The 16452-nt window shown below is 39.3% G+C and overlaps 2 protein-coding genes across 3 annotated transcripts; both read left to right on the plus strand.

The window, feature by feature from the left end:
• Positions 1–2830: 2830 nt before the first annotated feature.
• On the plus strand, positions 2831–11078 carry LOC113696373 (uncharacterized). 2 transcript variants are annotated; one of them, XM_027215799.2, is made up of 9 exons: positions 2831–3409; positions 3547–4140; positions 4215–4422; positions 5794–5918; positions 6572–6655; positions 6879–6957; positions 7903–7982; positions 9470–9587; positions 10721–11078. In XM_027215799.2, exons 1-9 carry the CDS (start codon positions 2871–2873, stop codon positions 10820–10822), a joined length of 1929 nt encoding a protein of 642 aa, XP_027071600.2. In that variant the 5' UTR covers positions 2831–2870; the 3' UTR covers positions 10823–11078. The 2 variants fall into 2 exon arrangements, 1 of the variants encoding a protein (XP_027071600.2); XR_011816935.1 differs by lacking the exons at positions 9470–9587; positions 10721–11078 and having other exon boundaries at positions 6824–6957; positions 7903–7971.
• A 3498-nt stretch (positions 11079–14576) lies between these two features.
• LOC113696374 (uncharacterized) lies at positions 14577–15152 on the plus strand. The gene is made up of 2 exons (XM_027215800.1): positions 14577–14945; positions 15054–15152. Exons 1-2 carry the CDS (start codon positions 14577–14579, stop codon positions 15150–15152), a joined length of 468 nt encoding a protein of 155 aa, XP_027071601.1.
• The last annotated feature ends 1300 nt before the right edge of the window (positions 15153–16452 follow it).

Here is a 16452-nt window from a genome sequence, read left to right on the forward strand (position 1 = left end):
TATTTTCACTTTCCATGAATAATTTTTTAACATATTTTTCAATTATTTTTTATTTCACATACATCAAAATCTAAAAAATTATTATAGCAATTTCTCATGAAAAACTCTTCAAGCAGTGCTCTAAACAACCTCTACTTTTAAGAAATAACTTACCCAGTGAAGAAATGTTCGTGCGTAACTTTTCAAGAATGACATACTAAAAGAAATACTGAGTGAATCTAGACATATAGTTATTTGAAACTCAATTTTCTTGTATCATAAATTTTTTTCAATCCTTTTCTATTCCTTTAATCAACATTTTTTTTGAAAAAAAAATCTTTTGATCAACATTTGTTTTCACATACATCACATCTGATGAAAATTCCCAATTTGCCACAATTTCATTACCATAAATATCAAAACTGAAGTTGTAAGCAAACAATAAATTATGAAAAATAATTGTACATTACTCTACATTAATAATAAAAAAGAAAATGATACATTTTTCTTTTAGGTGAATAAAAAATTTAGCATCTGGAAAATAAGAATCTCCTTACAAATCCCCATTAAAAGTTGTTCCTTTTGACAAACAATGCATGCACCCCTTAGGACAGCCCAAAATCATTGTTTTGAAAACCGAACCGGACTGCAAACCGATCATAGGTCCGATCCGATTCATATCTCGAGTTGACTGGATTTAAAAACCTATAAGAACCATTTGAACCATAAAATTTGTGCGAATCAGATTGAATCATTGAACCGGTGATTTTTTTGCTTTTGTCTTTTAAATTGAAAAAATTATATGAAAAAAGAATAGGTTTTCCTTAAACCTAAAGATTAATTAAATGCCACGTTCATTCACTTTCTTCTCATTTTTTTTTTATCTATTATCAAGTTTACATATCTATTTTCTATTTTTTGACTTCCTCTAAATTCCAAACTTCATTTTTAAAGTTGCAATTTCTAAATCCCAAAAACGTGAATTAAAAATTTAAACTTACAGTGTCTAATTCCCATGGACGTGAATTTGGTATAATTTTAGAATATTTTGGTATCTTTGGGTTGAATTTAAGATTATTTTTTGATAGATACAATTGAAACTGAGATAAAATTTATTTGTTGCAACTTATAATTTAAAATTTTTATTTGTGAAAATCCAAATTCTTTGAAAATATTAAACTTTTCATCATATAAAGTTTTAAATTAGTTCATTGCATGTCTTATTTTGAACATATATATTTATATAAATTATTTAAAAAAAATCATTGAATCAGTGTTAAATCGGTCCGATCGATTGAATCTCGATCCGAGCACCACGCCGGTTTAATTAACGGTTTGAGTTTCAAAACATTGCCCAAAATAAGTAGTGGCAAAGAAGGATCAAAATCCTCAGGCCTTTTTTTATTTTAAATGGACCCATGAAATGTAACCAAATATTTTGCAAATTTCTTCAGGCTGACAAACTCTGGCCTGCATGCTTATTATGCTCTTTCATTTAAGAATTCCCACAGGGAAACTACCGCCAGAGCTAAGCCGAATGCGAAGTTTCATTTTGGGTAACTCATTTCTGCCCGCCTTTTTTTCTTTCGGAATTCTGCTTCTTTACCATTTCATTCTAGTGGAAGCCAAGAAGGAAAGGTCTGATCTTTGGTTAGTATGGTCATTAAATAGGCCCCTCTCTCTCTCTCTCTCTCTCTCTCGGGTTTCTCTATTTCTGCTCATTTTTAAAAAATTCTGCTTCTTCTACATTTTTTTTGTAAATGGAATGTACCCGATCCGAACCCTTTGAACTAAAGTCGACACACCGCACAACCTTTTTTCTGTGCGAGTCAAAGAATGCTTCAGGGAATAATTTCGATCCTAGGACCTTTTGTGTTCTAAAGAACCGTTACTAGGGGTGCAATCGAATTGAGTCGAGCTCGAAGGATGCTCGAACTTGAGCGAGTAGTATTATTGGAGCTCGATTCTTGCTCACAAAACTCTAGCTCGACTCGTATGGATTCGAGTCAATGCGAACCTTATCAAGATCGAGTTAGAAATTTTCATTTTCTTGATAATTTTTGAGTGAAAAAACATTGTTACCGTTTAAAATTTTTTTATATGACTTAAAACATTTCGTAAATTCAACAACTCTTTTAAGCGTAAGGGTAATTTTATAATAATAATATATTAAAGAATTAAAATTAAAAAGCTCGATAAGACTCGACGAACTTTCGAACATTGCTTCTGGATACTCGAACTCGACTTGTTTAACTTATCGAGGTGCTCGAACTGGACTCGAATTCGATTAACTCGAGTTTAAGTCAAAATTTTGATCAAGCTGCTCACGAGTGTACGTTCAATTACAACTCGCGAGCAGCTCGATTTGATTACAGCCCTAATCGCTGCTACCACTGGACCAACACTGTGAGGGTAAGGGATGACATACAAGGACTTCTCAGGGGTCACCCATCCTAGAATGAAAGGTCTAGGAAACAAAAATGAAAGGTCTGATCTTCATTCGGTGGAAGCAAAAATGAAAGGTCTGATCTTTGGTCCCGATGGCAATACACAAAAGTTCTAATCTTTGGCCCAATTTTATACAGAAATTCTAATCTCCGGTTCGGATGGACATTGAATAGCCAGAAGGTCTTCTAATCTTTGGCCCAACATCAAAGAGTTGAGTCGGTGAACTTTTCAATTTGGCATGGCTCTACACATTTGGGCCAACTGAACAAGTAACACCGGAGGCCAAAGAGTCCTTAAAAAAAAAAAAGAAGGAACAACTAGTGCAGACCGAATTCGGTCCAGCAATGACGAAGGAGTTCAAATTACAAAGGGCCGTGGGCAATGATCAAAGGGATCTTGTCATTGTTCTACCTCACGCTTTTGAAGACCTTTCATTCGCGGAAATGAGGTTTTTAACCTGCCTGTGGGATGCGATTGAAAATGGGTCCAACTTGTGTGTCCAGTTGCCGAACAACAGGCGCGTATTTGAGTTGGTTGCATGTTTTAGCTTGAGCTATCATGCATTGTCCAGGCTCCATGAGGTTGCCGACTGTAGAATTATATTAGCTTTGTCTGACAAAGTTAAAGTTGGAGATGTAGAGGAAATCTGCGTTGATGTTAAGAAGAGTATCTGCTTGCAATGCCCGATTGGTAGGTTGGGTAGGATGAAAAGATTTTCCATTCTTGCCTTAACAGATGATATAAAGGGTTTTGTTAGGTTGAGACAGGGCTTCACCCCGAACATGATCCTGTGCCGAAGAGATGATATGTTTCAGCATAGGGTTTTTAACCTCTTAGGTGACCAGAGACTGGGAGAGTTCACTGTATTTTTTGAGGAGGGCCATGATTTACATGCACAGATGAATAGTTGGTCGGGCCTTCATATGGTTGATACCGATATAGAGGATATCCGGGAAGCTTTGCCTGAAATGCAGGAAGAGGGGTAAGATAAATCACTATCTTATTGGTAGTGTTATTATTTAGTTCTAATTAGCGTTATGTTCTGATAATTAGTCTGTTCATGTTGTGAAGTTCGAGTTTTGATATGTACAAATAAAGCCCATCATTTCTCATCTGTAGGTTGCCTGGAGAATGGGAGACTTTTATCCCCCATTTTTTGCCTTGGCGAGTGGACAATGAGGTGGCAGGGAAAGAAATTTTTATAGCTTTCCTAGATTTTCTTCTTAGCTTGTCGGATAGGTATAGTGGGGAACTGAAATTGTTTCATCAGTCTCGTTGCTCCATGGATAGGTTCGTAGAGCTTTACAATGCTAGGTTGGCTACTAATGGGCTGATTCAGCCCGATAATCTCAAATTGCTGTTAGGATGGGTTGTGAAGTCATGGAAGCATCCGGATATTGATTTTACAGTCTCACGTAGAGATTTGTTTCAGTTGGCTAGATTTATCGGCACTGCAGCTTGTAACATGAACAGTTTCTTATTATTTTTTGATAATTCTTGCGATGAATTTCATTTTGATCTAGTTGAGCCGGATATATATATGGATCGTATCCGTGCTAGGAGTAGATCCATTGTTATAGCTAGTGCCTCAGAAGAACTCGAAGTATGCAGCCATATCTTGCTGGGAGGAAATGCACGAATTGAGTATCTTTTGGACCATTGGCATTATTCAGATGAGGTGCCGTTTACTCCCATGGTGCTCACGTGTTACCGGTAACACGATCCCTCTGAATTTACAACTTAATAAAGCATCTGTATGCCTTGGCCCTAATCTGATTTTTTTGTAGGGGGCAAGCCTTGGATGGTAGGAGGATTAGAGAGGAGTTGTATCATCCCTTGGGCTATCAAGGATGCGATCTTACAATGGCTTACTATGGAAATTTGTTAATAGATATGTCTGCAATCAGCATTTCGCAAGGGATGCTATGCCTGTTTCCTAGTCGTGATGCCGTGAAGAGATGCGTGGATGTATGGACTAAAAGTGGGGTACTTCAGGTTGTTCTAAGTTTCCTTTCTGTTTGTGCTTTTTCCTTCTTTTTTTTTTTCATTTTCCTTACCTTCCTAAAAATTCAGAAAGAAAGCCTCCAAAATATAAAATGAGGGAACAATGACTTAGGACACGATGAGTTACAAAAAAGATGAGCATCACAATGTGTTTTCTGCTGTGATCTGCCTAGCCACTAATTCAAGAGGCTAATGAAAAAAATTACCAGCATATCTGCTTGCTCAAATTCCACTTAGTCATGTCTTTAAGTCTAGACAATGTCACCAATTTATGTACAGGCACGATAACCCATCTACAGGCAAGAGTTTAAGCTGTCAAGGTTAATGAAACAAGAATAAAAGATCAAAGAAGGGGATTGTGGTAGGTAGAACAGGACAGGGGAAAAGTTCATTAAATTTTAGCAAGGAGCAATTTTGCATGTTTGTGTAGTACATTTAATTGTGAGAGTGGATACTGGTTGTGGTTAACACTGGCTATTTCTGAGCAGAGATGCTCAGGCCTTTATACTTTCTGCTGTGGATGGTTGAAATAAAGTTTCTGTCTATTTCTTTGTTGATCTTCAGATGCCTAATATATCTGTACTTAAAGACTCTTCACACAAATCACAGTTTGGGATTTTTGAGTTGAGATATGGAAGAGTTGGGAGAAGAGTGTTCTCATGCTTATTTTCAAATTTGGGGTGTGAAAGCCAAGATATTATTTGGTGGTCTTTTATATGTCTGAAGTGATTGGTACTCTTTCCTTTTTAATAAATCTATGATATTGGCTGGTAACAGTACTTTAACTTGTCAGCAGGTTAGTCAAGTATCTTGTATGGCTATCTTTATGGCAGCAAACTACTGTCTACATGGAACCACTAATTTATACTTTCTGGGATGGATTAGCATTTCTGCTTAAGCACTATCTGTTTATACATAGTCGTAGCCATCCCACAGGTATTTATATCAAATAGTCAAGTTTCTTGTAGTGATGATGTTGCCATTAACATGCAGCACCAAGGTTTTTTAAGTATTTCAGATGCAATATAAAATCCATGTGGAATGAAGAGGAGTAAGTTGTGAAGGCTTTTGTGTTAGGTCTTCATGCTTACCTGTCCTTCTCCTCCAACCCTGCCTCCCCACACACCCCCACCCTCTCCCCACCAAAAAAAAAAAAAGAAAAAGAAAGAAGTGAGTTTCATATAAGCCATAATTATGTCCCTTGTCCTCTTCAGTGTACATCTGTATTGTGATCTGTATTGTGGTGGCTGCAAAGCTGTCTAATTCATGCTTCCTCTCCATCTATTAAATTTTCTTAAGTCTTATGTACATTTAGTGCTTGGGTTGTATTTGACATTTTATTAACTTCTAATTTGAACCTAGAAAATCATGTGCAAGAAGAAAGTGTACATGCAAGAAACTAAAGCTAGACTCACTGAGATTGACACAAAAGCATATCAACTGAAATGCAAACAAGGTGATGGAGGGCTATTTTTGGCTGTTGTCAGGTATTTTCCTAATTATTTTTGTTTACAAATTTCTGCCACTCATGAATACTTGTATACTTCTTTCCTGTGGATCAACTAATTATATGGTACAAAGGGACTGTTACGCCAGATTGTGTCATAGAACTTTGAATGACCAATTTTGTCTCCTAATCAATCTCGTTAAATACTAGGATTAGGTTGTCTGTTCATGGATGTGAAATCTGCTTTCCTTTAACAACTTAAGTAATAAAACAAGGATTTTAAAATTATATTGTTATCCTCAAGGGTATATAAATCTAAGGGATAATGGAGTTACTGAACTATTTGAAATAAATTTCCTTGAGCAGTTAGTGAAGTGTAGTAGATTCCTTATGCTTTATGTTCCATTATAATTTTGTGTTCTAGGGCATATGTGAGTAATAACTGCTTTAGGTTTGACAATGGCGATTTTATGTTTGAGTTGACAACCGCAGTATAGTTTTATAAATGACCATGAATGGGCAATGATGTGAGCTTTTTGTTGACAAATTGACTGTATTTAGGATATATATAACGTTTCTTTTCTGATGTTTGTTAGATCTTGTCACTGAATGTGTGTAGTTATGTTTACGAGTTTCCTTTATTTTTTTCCTACAGAAGAAGGTTTTTTGATGTTCATGTGCTGTATTTGACAGGGAATATGATGCCTATAATTTTCATGGGCTTTACGGTTCCATAGTCATGTATATTGGCTTCCCATTTTGGAAGGAAGCTTCAAGGTACAATTATGTTTTCTTATATTCCTGCTTTCAAGTTTAACTAATTGAACTTATAGCCAGGTGCTCTAGGAGGGGGATTACAATTAGCTCTACTCAAGTTTTGTATTCCCATGTTTCTTCTTTATTTGCTGTTATGGTATTCATTGCCGTTTCACATGCTGTTTATAGTTGACTGCCTAACGATGTCTTATTAGAAATCCATTCTTCATGTTGGTTCTATAAGATTATCAATGGCCCAAGGTTTGCATTGGCGAGCACGATATGGGGTTGAACTTGACTCTGCTCTAAGATTTGAAGTGACGGTAAGTTCTTTGTGCTTCTTTAAATTGAGAAGTGTTTTTGTGTAGTCATCCTTTTAGTTTCAATTGAGTCTTGATTTATTTTTGTCCCTTTTGATTTCAGAAGATGATTAGTTATTTCTTCTTATCTTGAACTCTCATTTCTTAGCTTAGTCTCAAGTTTTGCTTTACTCTCATCTATGTCTTGACGTTGGAACATTCAACTTGATTAGTCCATTCCATTCCTGAAATGCGCTAGGCGACTGTTTTTTCTTCTTTTGACTTTGACTTTGTGAGGTGCAACCTCAATGACTTATCTGAGATTCGTGGCATTATATGCCTATCGTCGTAGAAGCTGTTGCTAGGAAAGATTATGCTTCTTGACACCAAAGTAAGAGTTTGACCCAATGCTTTATTCATTTTTATTTACCCCAACCCCGGCACCCCCTCCCACCATGGCTTTTGCGGTTCTTTCATCAACTGAATTTTGTTTGATTAGGGAGAAGTTCCTTAGAAACCCATGCCTTTTTAAAAATATCCTGAACAGCACCTATAGGTTGAGCACCCCTTTCAAGGAAATATAGAATAGCAGCAGTGCTTAGTTGAGTTCGATTCTTTGTCAGATTGTAAAAATACACTTTCTGCAAATCTTTCTTTGAAATATTATCTTCAAATCACCGAGAGTTAAATGAGACTAACTATTCCATTTTATCTAATATTTGAGAGGATCATGCTGGTGAACTTAGTAACTTGTTTTTAGATGGTTTTACTGCACTGCTAAATCTTTGTTTTTACATGCACTTAGAATAAAATTTGACATAGGGAGTGGTTAGCAATTGTAAAGTCTACTAGCCTTCTTTTCCAGTGTTTCTGTTCTGTCCTTCATTCATTTTTTGGAGTAAGATGCATGTTGTTCTCTAAAAGTTTATTTTCTTTACTGAATACCTTCTTTTTTAAATATTTGAACAGAGATGTGCTACAGATTCCCTTGGGACACACCTCATGGGAAGCTTCCCCAACAACACATTTGTGCTATTCGCGGATTTTTGGTTTGTCATAAATCCTCTCTTGCATTTGTTTTCTTCATGGTTTTTATTGTTCTTATGTTATTTTGTCAAATACTATGTTATTGTGAAGAACTTAAGCCGTTGTTCACATATGATGTGCCAATTACTCTTTCTGTCTGAAATCTTGGTAGCAAGTTCACTTTGTTAGTGTTGGTGCATTTTAATTGAGGTTATAGTTTTATTGGTCCCTTCTCCTCTCTGTATGAAACCGGATGTTTTTATTGGTCCCTACATTGCGTATGTAGGGTTTGGATAGAATTTCCATGCAAACACTTGTATTCTGCATCTAACGGAACGAGCCAATACAACCATCTGGTTGCAGAAACAGTACATGTGGTGATTCTATCCTATTTCCTCGTTTCCAGCACACTATAGACATGAAAATACAATTACTTACTTGGCTACCGCATGCGCTTTTGTCCTGCATAGTATGAGTTGTCTGCCCAATGCTAGAATTGATACACTCAGAAGACTAAGTACAAGGACAACTCTGCCCATATGTAACATATTAGTGGCCAGATCACAAATATATATAGAAGAATGGGAAGTAGTGGCAAACTAACTTCGGAGGTTTTGATCTGAATCCCATTTTTTTTGGGGGAGGGGGGGGGGGAGGGGTTTGGGGGTGGGTGGATTACTGTTATACTAAATAGAAGCCTTAGTTAGATATATTTCCAGTTTCAACTTTGATGAAAAAGAAACTATTGCTCAGACGTGGTTTGAATTCAAGTTTAACTAGTATTTTGTCGTTAGAGGTGGGATTTGCCTTTCCTCAGGACTCTCTTGGAGGGAAGCAGGGAAGCACATTGAGTGGAAAAGATGCGGCTAAATGGTCTTGATTGATTCTTAGAAGAATCTGGTGAAGGATAGAAGGGTTCGAGTAGGAAGTAGTGGTTAAAGGACAGCAAATCATAATTCAGCACTAATTTTCATATTTATTGAGGTAGAAGATGTTTAGTCGTGCAGTGCAATAGAGTCTTGTTAATGAAGATAGTGAAGTAAAAGGGCTGAAGAAGCATGGCTTCAGCCCGTCTACATTGCACACCACAGCAGAATCTGCAGCTGGGATTACATGAATTAAAAACTGAATTAGCATTAAAATGCTTACTGACCCCGCACATTAAAATGCTTGCAGGCCCCACATCAGGAAATCTAGTGTGCAGATTTTGTAGTGATGATCAAACTACGCAAGTTCTAGAATTTATACCAGCCACCTGAAGTAGTAATGATCCTCTCTTAGGACAGCAGTTTTGGGCTATTCCTTTTTCCAACCTTATCAGGGTGTTGCTTGGTCTTAATTATTACTTTTGCCTGTGAAGATTCTGCATTATCACATGCCAAGCAGTTTTTACAACATTAACAAACATTAAATAAAAATGTTATAGTGAATTCTGTTGCTGCTTAGTTTGAAGGATGTCGCTTCTTTTATAAAGCATTACTGATTGGTGATAACAACTGACAACTTGCAGCTATGGAAAGCAAGTAAATCGACACTGTTTGCCCCGGTGGCTTTTGCGATTCATGGACAATGATTCAATTTTGAATGACAGTTATCATTTCCTTGAACTTCTGAACACTTGGGTGATGGTACGTAAAAGTCTCATGATGTATACTATGTTTAATCTTGTTTTTTGCATCAATCCTGTCCTACTTCGATTTGCAAAAGTTGCTTAATGACTAAGTGGTCTCTCGAATTAAAAAGTTTTGAACAACTGAACTTCAAATTAGTTAATTTTTATTAATTCTTATTCTTCCTTAAAGCAGTCAAATGTGCTCATGGGTCATGCCGACCATTCGCATACAATCATTATCATTTATATTACCTTATTGGTGGTCGGAATTTAGCTATTACTTGTGTCTTTGATTACTTATCCTGCCTTCAATTTTGCGCACATTTATTTGCAGTTCTTTGACTCGTCGTTGGCTATCGATCGAGTACATAACCATTTAAGAGTAACTAATGTGATCTTATTGTGGATGCAAGAGAAAATTAGTTTAAAATGTTCGCTCAATTTCAGTTCTGCTTATTCCCTTTAAGCCCTACATTCTTGAGTTCATTTTGATTAGCACAATTAAGTGACAACAGAACTTTGATAAAAAGTTCGGCGTGCATGATTAGCTTTCAGTTCGTGGTGGTTAAATGTATTGTTGGTTCTGTTTCGTAGACCACTCATTCGAATTGTAGACCACTCTTCTTCTAGTGAAAACCTTTATGCGTTTTGTCCTTTTTCCACCCTATCCCCGCACCAACCACAAACAAAAGGCCGGTGCCTACGCTAAGGGCTTCAGATGGATCTGTTCTCAGATGAAATTTTTCTTGGCCATTTCTAGGACAGTATGGTGTAGGATGGATGAATATTGCATTGGTGCTTCATCATGGAATGTACTTTTATTATACAGTTATTTGAGAGGTTTTAGAAGCCCTCTTTTTCCTTTTAAGTTCATGTTATGGTTGGGATATGAGGTTTAAAGAGAGTGCTGACGGATTCAATTCAATATAGTTTTGCCAAAATCTTCAGTAGGGCAGATTGCATGACTCCAGTGTATGTGAGAATTACCAATGGATGTTCAGTCATGCTTACTTCCATACTCACATTTCCATGAACTTGTTCTTCGTTTGTAGAGTTTGCATAATATTTAGAAATCTTTATTTATTCATTGTCATTGGTTTGTTTACAGCGTTATTCTTCTCCTATCCTGACATTGCTTCAATTTTGTAGAACAATGAGCACAGACGGTTGCAGGATAGTATTAATTTGCAAATTGCTTCTCATCCAAGACTCCGATATGTCAAATTCTGGGTAGAGGAGGAGGAGGATTGATGTGCAAATACCTTTGTGTTGTGGTAAATACAGACTTCTGAAACATGAACTTAGCTCTGCAGTTGATGTTGGCAAAAGAAATCGGGGGATTGATGTGCAAGTATCTTTACTGTATAGCAAATATGGACTTCTGAAACATGAACTTAACTTTGCCGTTAATGCTGGCAAAAGGTTGAGAAATGAATATGAGAAAATTTCATTACAGTACACATTGGAAGTACCGTTAATTGTCAAAGTTGCGATAGTCTCTGCTTAATCCTGTTTTGCTTCTCTATTAAAGAAGGGGTATTATTTAATCTTTTCATCACTTTCATTCATTAAGAACAAAAACACCCATGCCAATGCTTGAGGCGCTAATGAATGATGAGCCAGTTCATGAACTTCGCAGAAACAGAACATTCCCATGTCGTTTTTCTCTGATCTAAGTGGTATACATTTTCTAATGAAAGCAAAAGGGACTAACACAGTTACACCACATGTCATTCAAGGGGAGTAAGAAAGATTTCCAAAACCTCAAATATGCTAATGCTATTAGGGCAAACCACAGGTGAGGTTTGTGAAATCCTTAATTAATACCATTTGGATTTTTTATTTTAAAAAAAAAATTCAAATACAATATAATAATACACAAATAAAAACAACTCCAAAAAAACTCCATCCACACAATATATCAAAAACAACTTACAAATATATCAAAAAAATTAAATTCTACAACATCTTCTTCTTCCACCTATCATCACCACCCTCTTCCTTTTCCTACCACCCCCACCCTTCCCTTCCCCCTCCCAGATATGGCCTCGATTTGAAAGGGAGGGGAGGGGTGGGGGTGGTTGGGAAAGAGAGGGGACGAGGAATGAAGGAAGAAGGAAGATGGGAGGAGGAGGAAGGAGAGGAAGAGGAAAGAGAAGGGGAGGAGGAAGAACGATGAGGGAAGGGGAAGAGAAAGAGGGTGGTGGCGGTGCTGGGTGGTAGGTTAGTTGTGGGTGGTGGTATTAAATTTCAAAAAATATCCTAAAAATTTTTTAAATATTAAAAATATCCCAGAATTTGTTCCAAAAATGCCTCCAAAAACACTACCAAAAATATCACAAAATTTTTCATATACATTGCCAAAATAAAATATTTCAAAAATGCCGTAAAAACAGCAAATCCAAATACACAGAGTTCAAGCCATATCTACATCATCGTTATTTTAAAATCTTTATTTAAAAAACTCTCAATTTATTCAACTTCTCCTTTGCTTTCCTAATTTAAAATTTTGTTTGAACTGCTCTTTTCGTGGTATATACCATATTAATGCATAGATATATGTAGTTACCTGCAATTTCTCAATTAATCCTCATTAGTTCATAATATAATAGCTTACCATATATGTCCACTATCGATCCTATTAATTTTGTATTTTGGTAATTCATATTCTTGTCTTCACAAGGGTGAAGAAATTAGGCTTTCATTAAGCTGAAGTGTTTGCATCTAAATTGGATGAATATTGATACTTTACCCTTTTTTCCTACTTTGGATTTAATTATGGCATGATATTTATTGGGTGTATATCTCCTCTCATTCACCAAATTTCGGCTCCTACAATTTGGACATAAGCATTGAGTTTTCTTGCATATTTTCTGCTTGACATGTTCAAATTTTTAGCTACACACTTACCTCTATAGCATAACGTGCAAGTATGATATTCTTTTTTTTTCTCTCTCACAAGCACTTGGACCACATTTTTCTTCCTCTTGAAATGATCCTTGCTAATTCTCAGTTCTTTTTAATTTTGCTCACTTTTCCAATTAATTCTTATAATCTTTTTGTTGCTTTTCTTCGATTTCCTTCACCATCTTAAAAGCAGGATGAATCAATAAAAGAAATGTTCTTTTCCAACGTCAACTTTGGATGTAATAATTTTTGATATTTTTTTTTGTCAACGTGTTATGTATTGGTGGTGCATCCGTTTCAGTCTTCTTTGCATATATTTTTAGTCGTAAATCGAGTTTTTTTAACTACTTAAATCAGGTTTATCAGTAATCCATTTATTAAGACTTTTTAATTGCGCCGTCTGTAGGAACGAAGGCATCTCAGAATGAAGCCCACGCGTTCTAGGAGTAGGAAGGTTCTCACAATTGGGGCTCAGCCGAGCCCTTCCTTCCAGGAAGAAGATATGGCTGAGGGACAGGGGTCCCCAGAGCCCCAGCCTGCAAACGGAGAAGCCATGACCAAGATGGCCGAGTTTGTGGCAGAAAACCCCAACGTCTTTGAGGAGTTAGGGAGGTATTTTAAGAGACAAGACAAACAAAAGATCGAGTCCTTCAAAAGGAAATCAGACGAGTCTCCCGAGCCTCTATCTGATGAGGAATCTGATGGAAGACACTTGGCCAGGAGCACTCCGAAGCGAGCCATGTTTAAGGCTACTTCCAAAATTGCTTCTTTATCCAAGGCTTTTTCGCGAGGTTTGTTGGGAAGGAGAGCTGACGAAGAACCTCGGCTCCTGGGAAGGTCCGGAATAGATTACATGAGAGCTCCGCCCTTCACAGACGAGATCAACGAAGAGAGGTTTCCATCAAATTTCAAACTCCCCACGATAGCATCCTACGATTGCCGAGGTGATCCGGAAGACTATATTCATGCGTTCATCTCGGCATTCCGATTATACTGTATCCCTGACCCTGTTATCTGTCGGACTTTCCCAGTGTTTTTGCAAGGAACAGCTCGAAAATGGTTTGAGGCCTAGAGCCTAGGAGCATATCCATCTTGGGGGAACTGGTGGAAAAATTCCTTTATCGTTTTGTATCCTCTAGACCTACGACTAAGACCTCGGCGTATCTGTTGAATATACAGCAGAACCCGGGCGAGTCACTTAGGTCTTATGTGCAGAGATTTCAAAACGAGAGCGTGCAGATACCCGACCCCAACGAGCAGGTAACGATAGCTACCTTTACTAACGGGTTTGTGCTCGAAACGTTCCACACCGCGATACATAAGAAGTATCCTCGCACACTCCAAGATCCCTGGTTGAAGGTCGAAAAAGGCATACAAGCCGAAGACCTCGATCGTATGAAGAAGGAGGCCCAAGCAGTCCGGCCAAGATCTGATCCCAGGCGGAGGGAGTCAAATCGGAGTGAGGTCGGAAACAGCAGTGGTTTCCATAGCCCCGGCCGAGACCGCCGGAGCGTTTTCGACAGAATAGCCAAGGGGAAGCAGCCGGTCTCGGAAGCCGAGTTAACTTCCCTGAACACCAACCGATCCCGTGTGCTATCTGTGATGGACCAAAACGGACTTGGGTGAGCCCTTCCCAAGATGAACGGAAAAAAAAGAGGAGAAACCCTAACCTGTACTGCCTATACCACCGAGATGTCGGGCATGAGACAGAGGACTGCAATGACCTCAAGAAGGAGATAAAACGTCTCATTAAGCAGGGTTACCTCAAACAATTCGTCCGACGAGATGCGAGTTACAATAAGAGCGAATCTCTTCTGGAAAGTTGCGGCGACCAACGCCGAAATGATAGGCGAGGTGGAAGAAGTAGTTGCCGACCCCCGGAGGATCCCAAGGATGCTAGGAGACCCCCCCGAGATGGGTCCCCCAGTTATGGGCCAATTATGGCACAGGTCATGAGTCCGGATATGGGTCCAACATCGCTAGAGTTATTAACATCATAGCCGGTGGTCCGACGGGAGGGGACAGTCAAAACTCCCGGAAGAGAACCTACAAACAGGCCAACCCGGACATAACTGAGCCGAGTTCTCGGCTATCTGAAATGATCACGTATGGCCCAAGTGATCCTGTTCCGGCCGCGTCCAGCAGCCATGAGGCCTTGGTGATCGAGGTACTCACCAACAGTTACATCATCAAAAAAGTGTACGTGGATCCAGGAAACTCAGTAGATGTCATGTACTATCGGACGTTCGAAAATCTGAAACTGACAAGAGAGCAGCTCAGCCCAGTCAGGACACCTCTTGTGGGCTTTGGGAGACACGTTGTCCATCCCGAGGGAATGGTCACGCTAACGGTGACTGTTGGCCATCAACCTCGGTACCGAACCATCCCAGTTAATTTCGTGGTGGCCAGGGCCGATTCCCCCTACAATCTGCTTATGGGTCGGCCCACCTTGAACGCTTTGCGAGTTGTATACTCAACGTAATACTTAAGTTTCAAGTTTCCAACCCTCGCGGGAATCACTGAGATGAGCAGCAATGTTTGTGCCGCACGAGAGTGTTACCTTGCAACCTTGCAGGCTGCGTCTTCGTCGACGTCCGAGCCATGGACCGAAAGCAGGAGGTCTAGCATTATGTCGATAGACTGCATCGATCATCACAAATCTGTGAAGTCTTAAAGGCTGGATAATGGAGACGAGGTCGAAGATATTATATTGACTCTTACTAACCACGATCAAACCGTCCGTATCGGCACAAACTTGCCCGAGCCGGTCAAAGGCGGGTTGATCGAACTCCTTAGGGAGTACCAGGACGTCTTTGCCTAGATCGCCGAGCAAGTGGTCGGGGTTCCTCCCCAACTTATGTTGCACGAGTTGAACGTTGACCCTAGAGCTCGGCCAGTAAGACAGAAGAGAAAACACTTCGATCCGGAACGCAGCAAAGCTGTAACGGAAGAGGTGGATAAGCTCATGCCAGCACAGATGATCAAGGAAGTCTAATATCCCACTTGGTTGTCCAATCCAGTAATGGTCGAGAAGGACACCGGGGGATGGAAGATGTGTGTGGACTTCACCGATCTGAATAAAGCTTGTCCGAAAGACTGTTACCCGGCCTAGGATCGATACACTGGTCGACTCGGCGATGGGATATGATGTTCTCTGCTACTTGGATGCCTTCAAAGGCTATCATCAAATAGGCATGAGTGAGGAGAACCAAGAAAAATAGCTTTCTTCACAGATCAGAGGGTCTACTGTTACACGACAATGCCCTTCGGGTTGAAGAACGCCGAGGCCACTTATCAACGGCTTATCAACCGAGTCTTCAAAACTCAGATAGGTCGGAATGTCGAGGCGTACGTTGACGACGTGCTCCTCAAGAGCAAGGAGACCTTGGCATTCCTGTCTGATGTGAAGGAGGTCCTCGAGGTCCTCCGAAGCACTCGGATGATGTTGAATTTCAAGAAGTGCGTATTCGGTGTGACCTCGGACAAATTCTTGGGGTACCTAGTGTCTCGGCGCGGTATAGAGGTGAACCCTGACAAGGTGAAGGTCATTCAAGAAACGTCTTCACCGCAGACCCTTCGCGAAGTGTAAATTTTGACCAGACGTTTGGTCGCCTTGAATCGATTCTTGTCGCAGTCCGCGGCCAAGGCATTGCCCTTTGTCAAGATACTCAAGAAAGCTGATAAGTTTACTTGGACTACAGAATGCCAGCAGGCTTTCAAAGAGGTGAAAGAACGTCACCTCGTCCTGGGGAGATCTTATACCTTTACTTTTCGGTCGAGGACGAGACTGTCAGCGTCGTTCTAATTCGGGACGATGGGATTCAGGTACCCATTTATTACGTTAGTCGAGTTCTCCGTGGTTCTGAGACCCGGTACATCCGAGCAGAAAAATTCGTGTTGGGGTTAGTCCACGCGGCCCGCAAACTAAAGCCTTACTACCTAGCTCACCCTGTAAGTCGGCGGACTGATCAGCC

The sequence above is a fragment of the Coffea arabica genome, chromosome 6e (assembly GCF_036785885.1).
Source record: "Coffea arabica cultivar ET-39 chromosome 6e, Coffea Arabica ET-39 HiFi, whole genome shotgun sequence".
Taxonomy (NCBI): domain Eukaryota; kingdom Viridiplantae; phylum Streptophyta; class Magnoliopsida; order Gentianales; family Rubiaceae; genus Coffea; species Coffea arabica.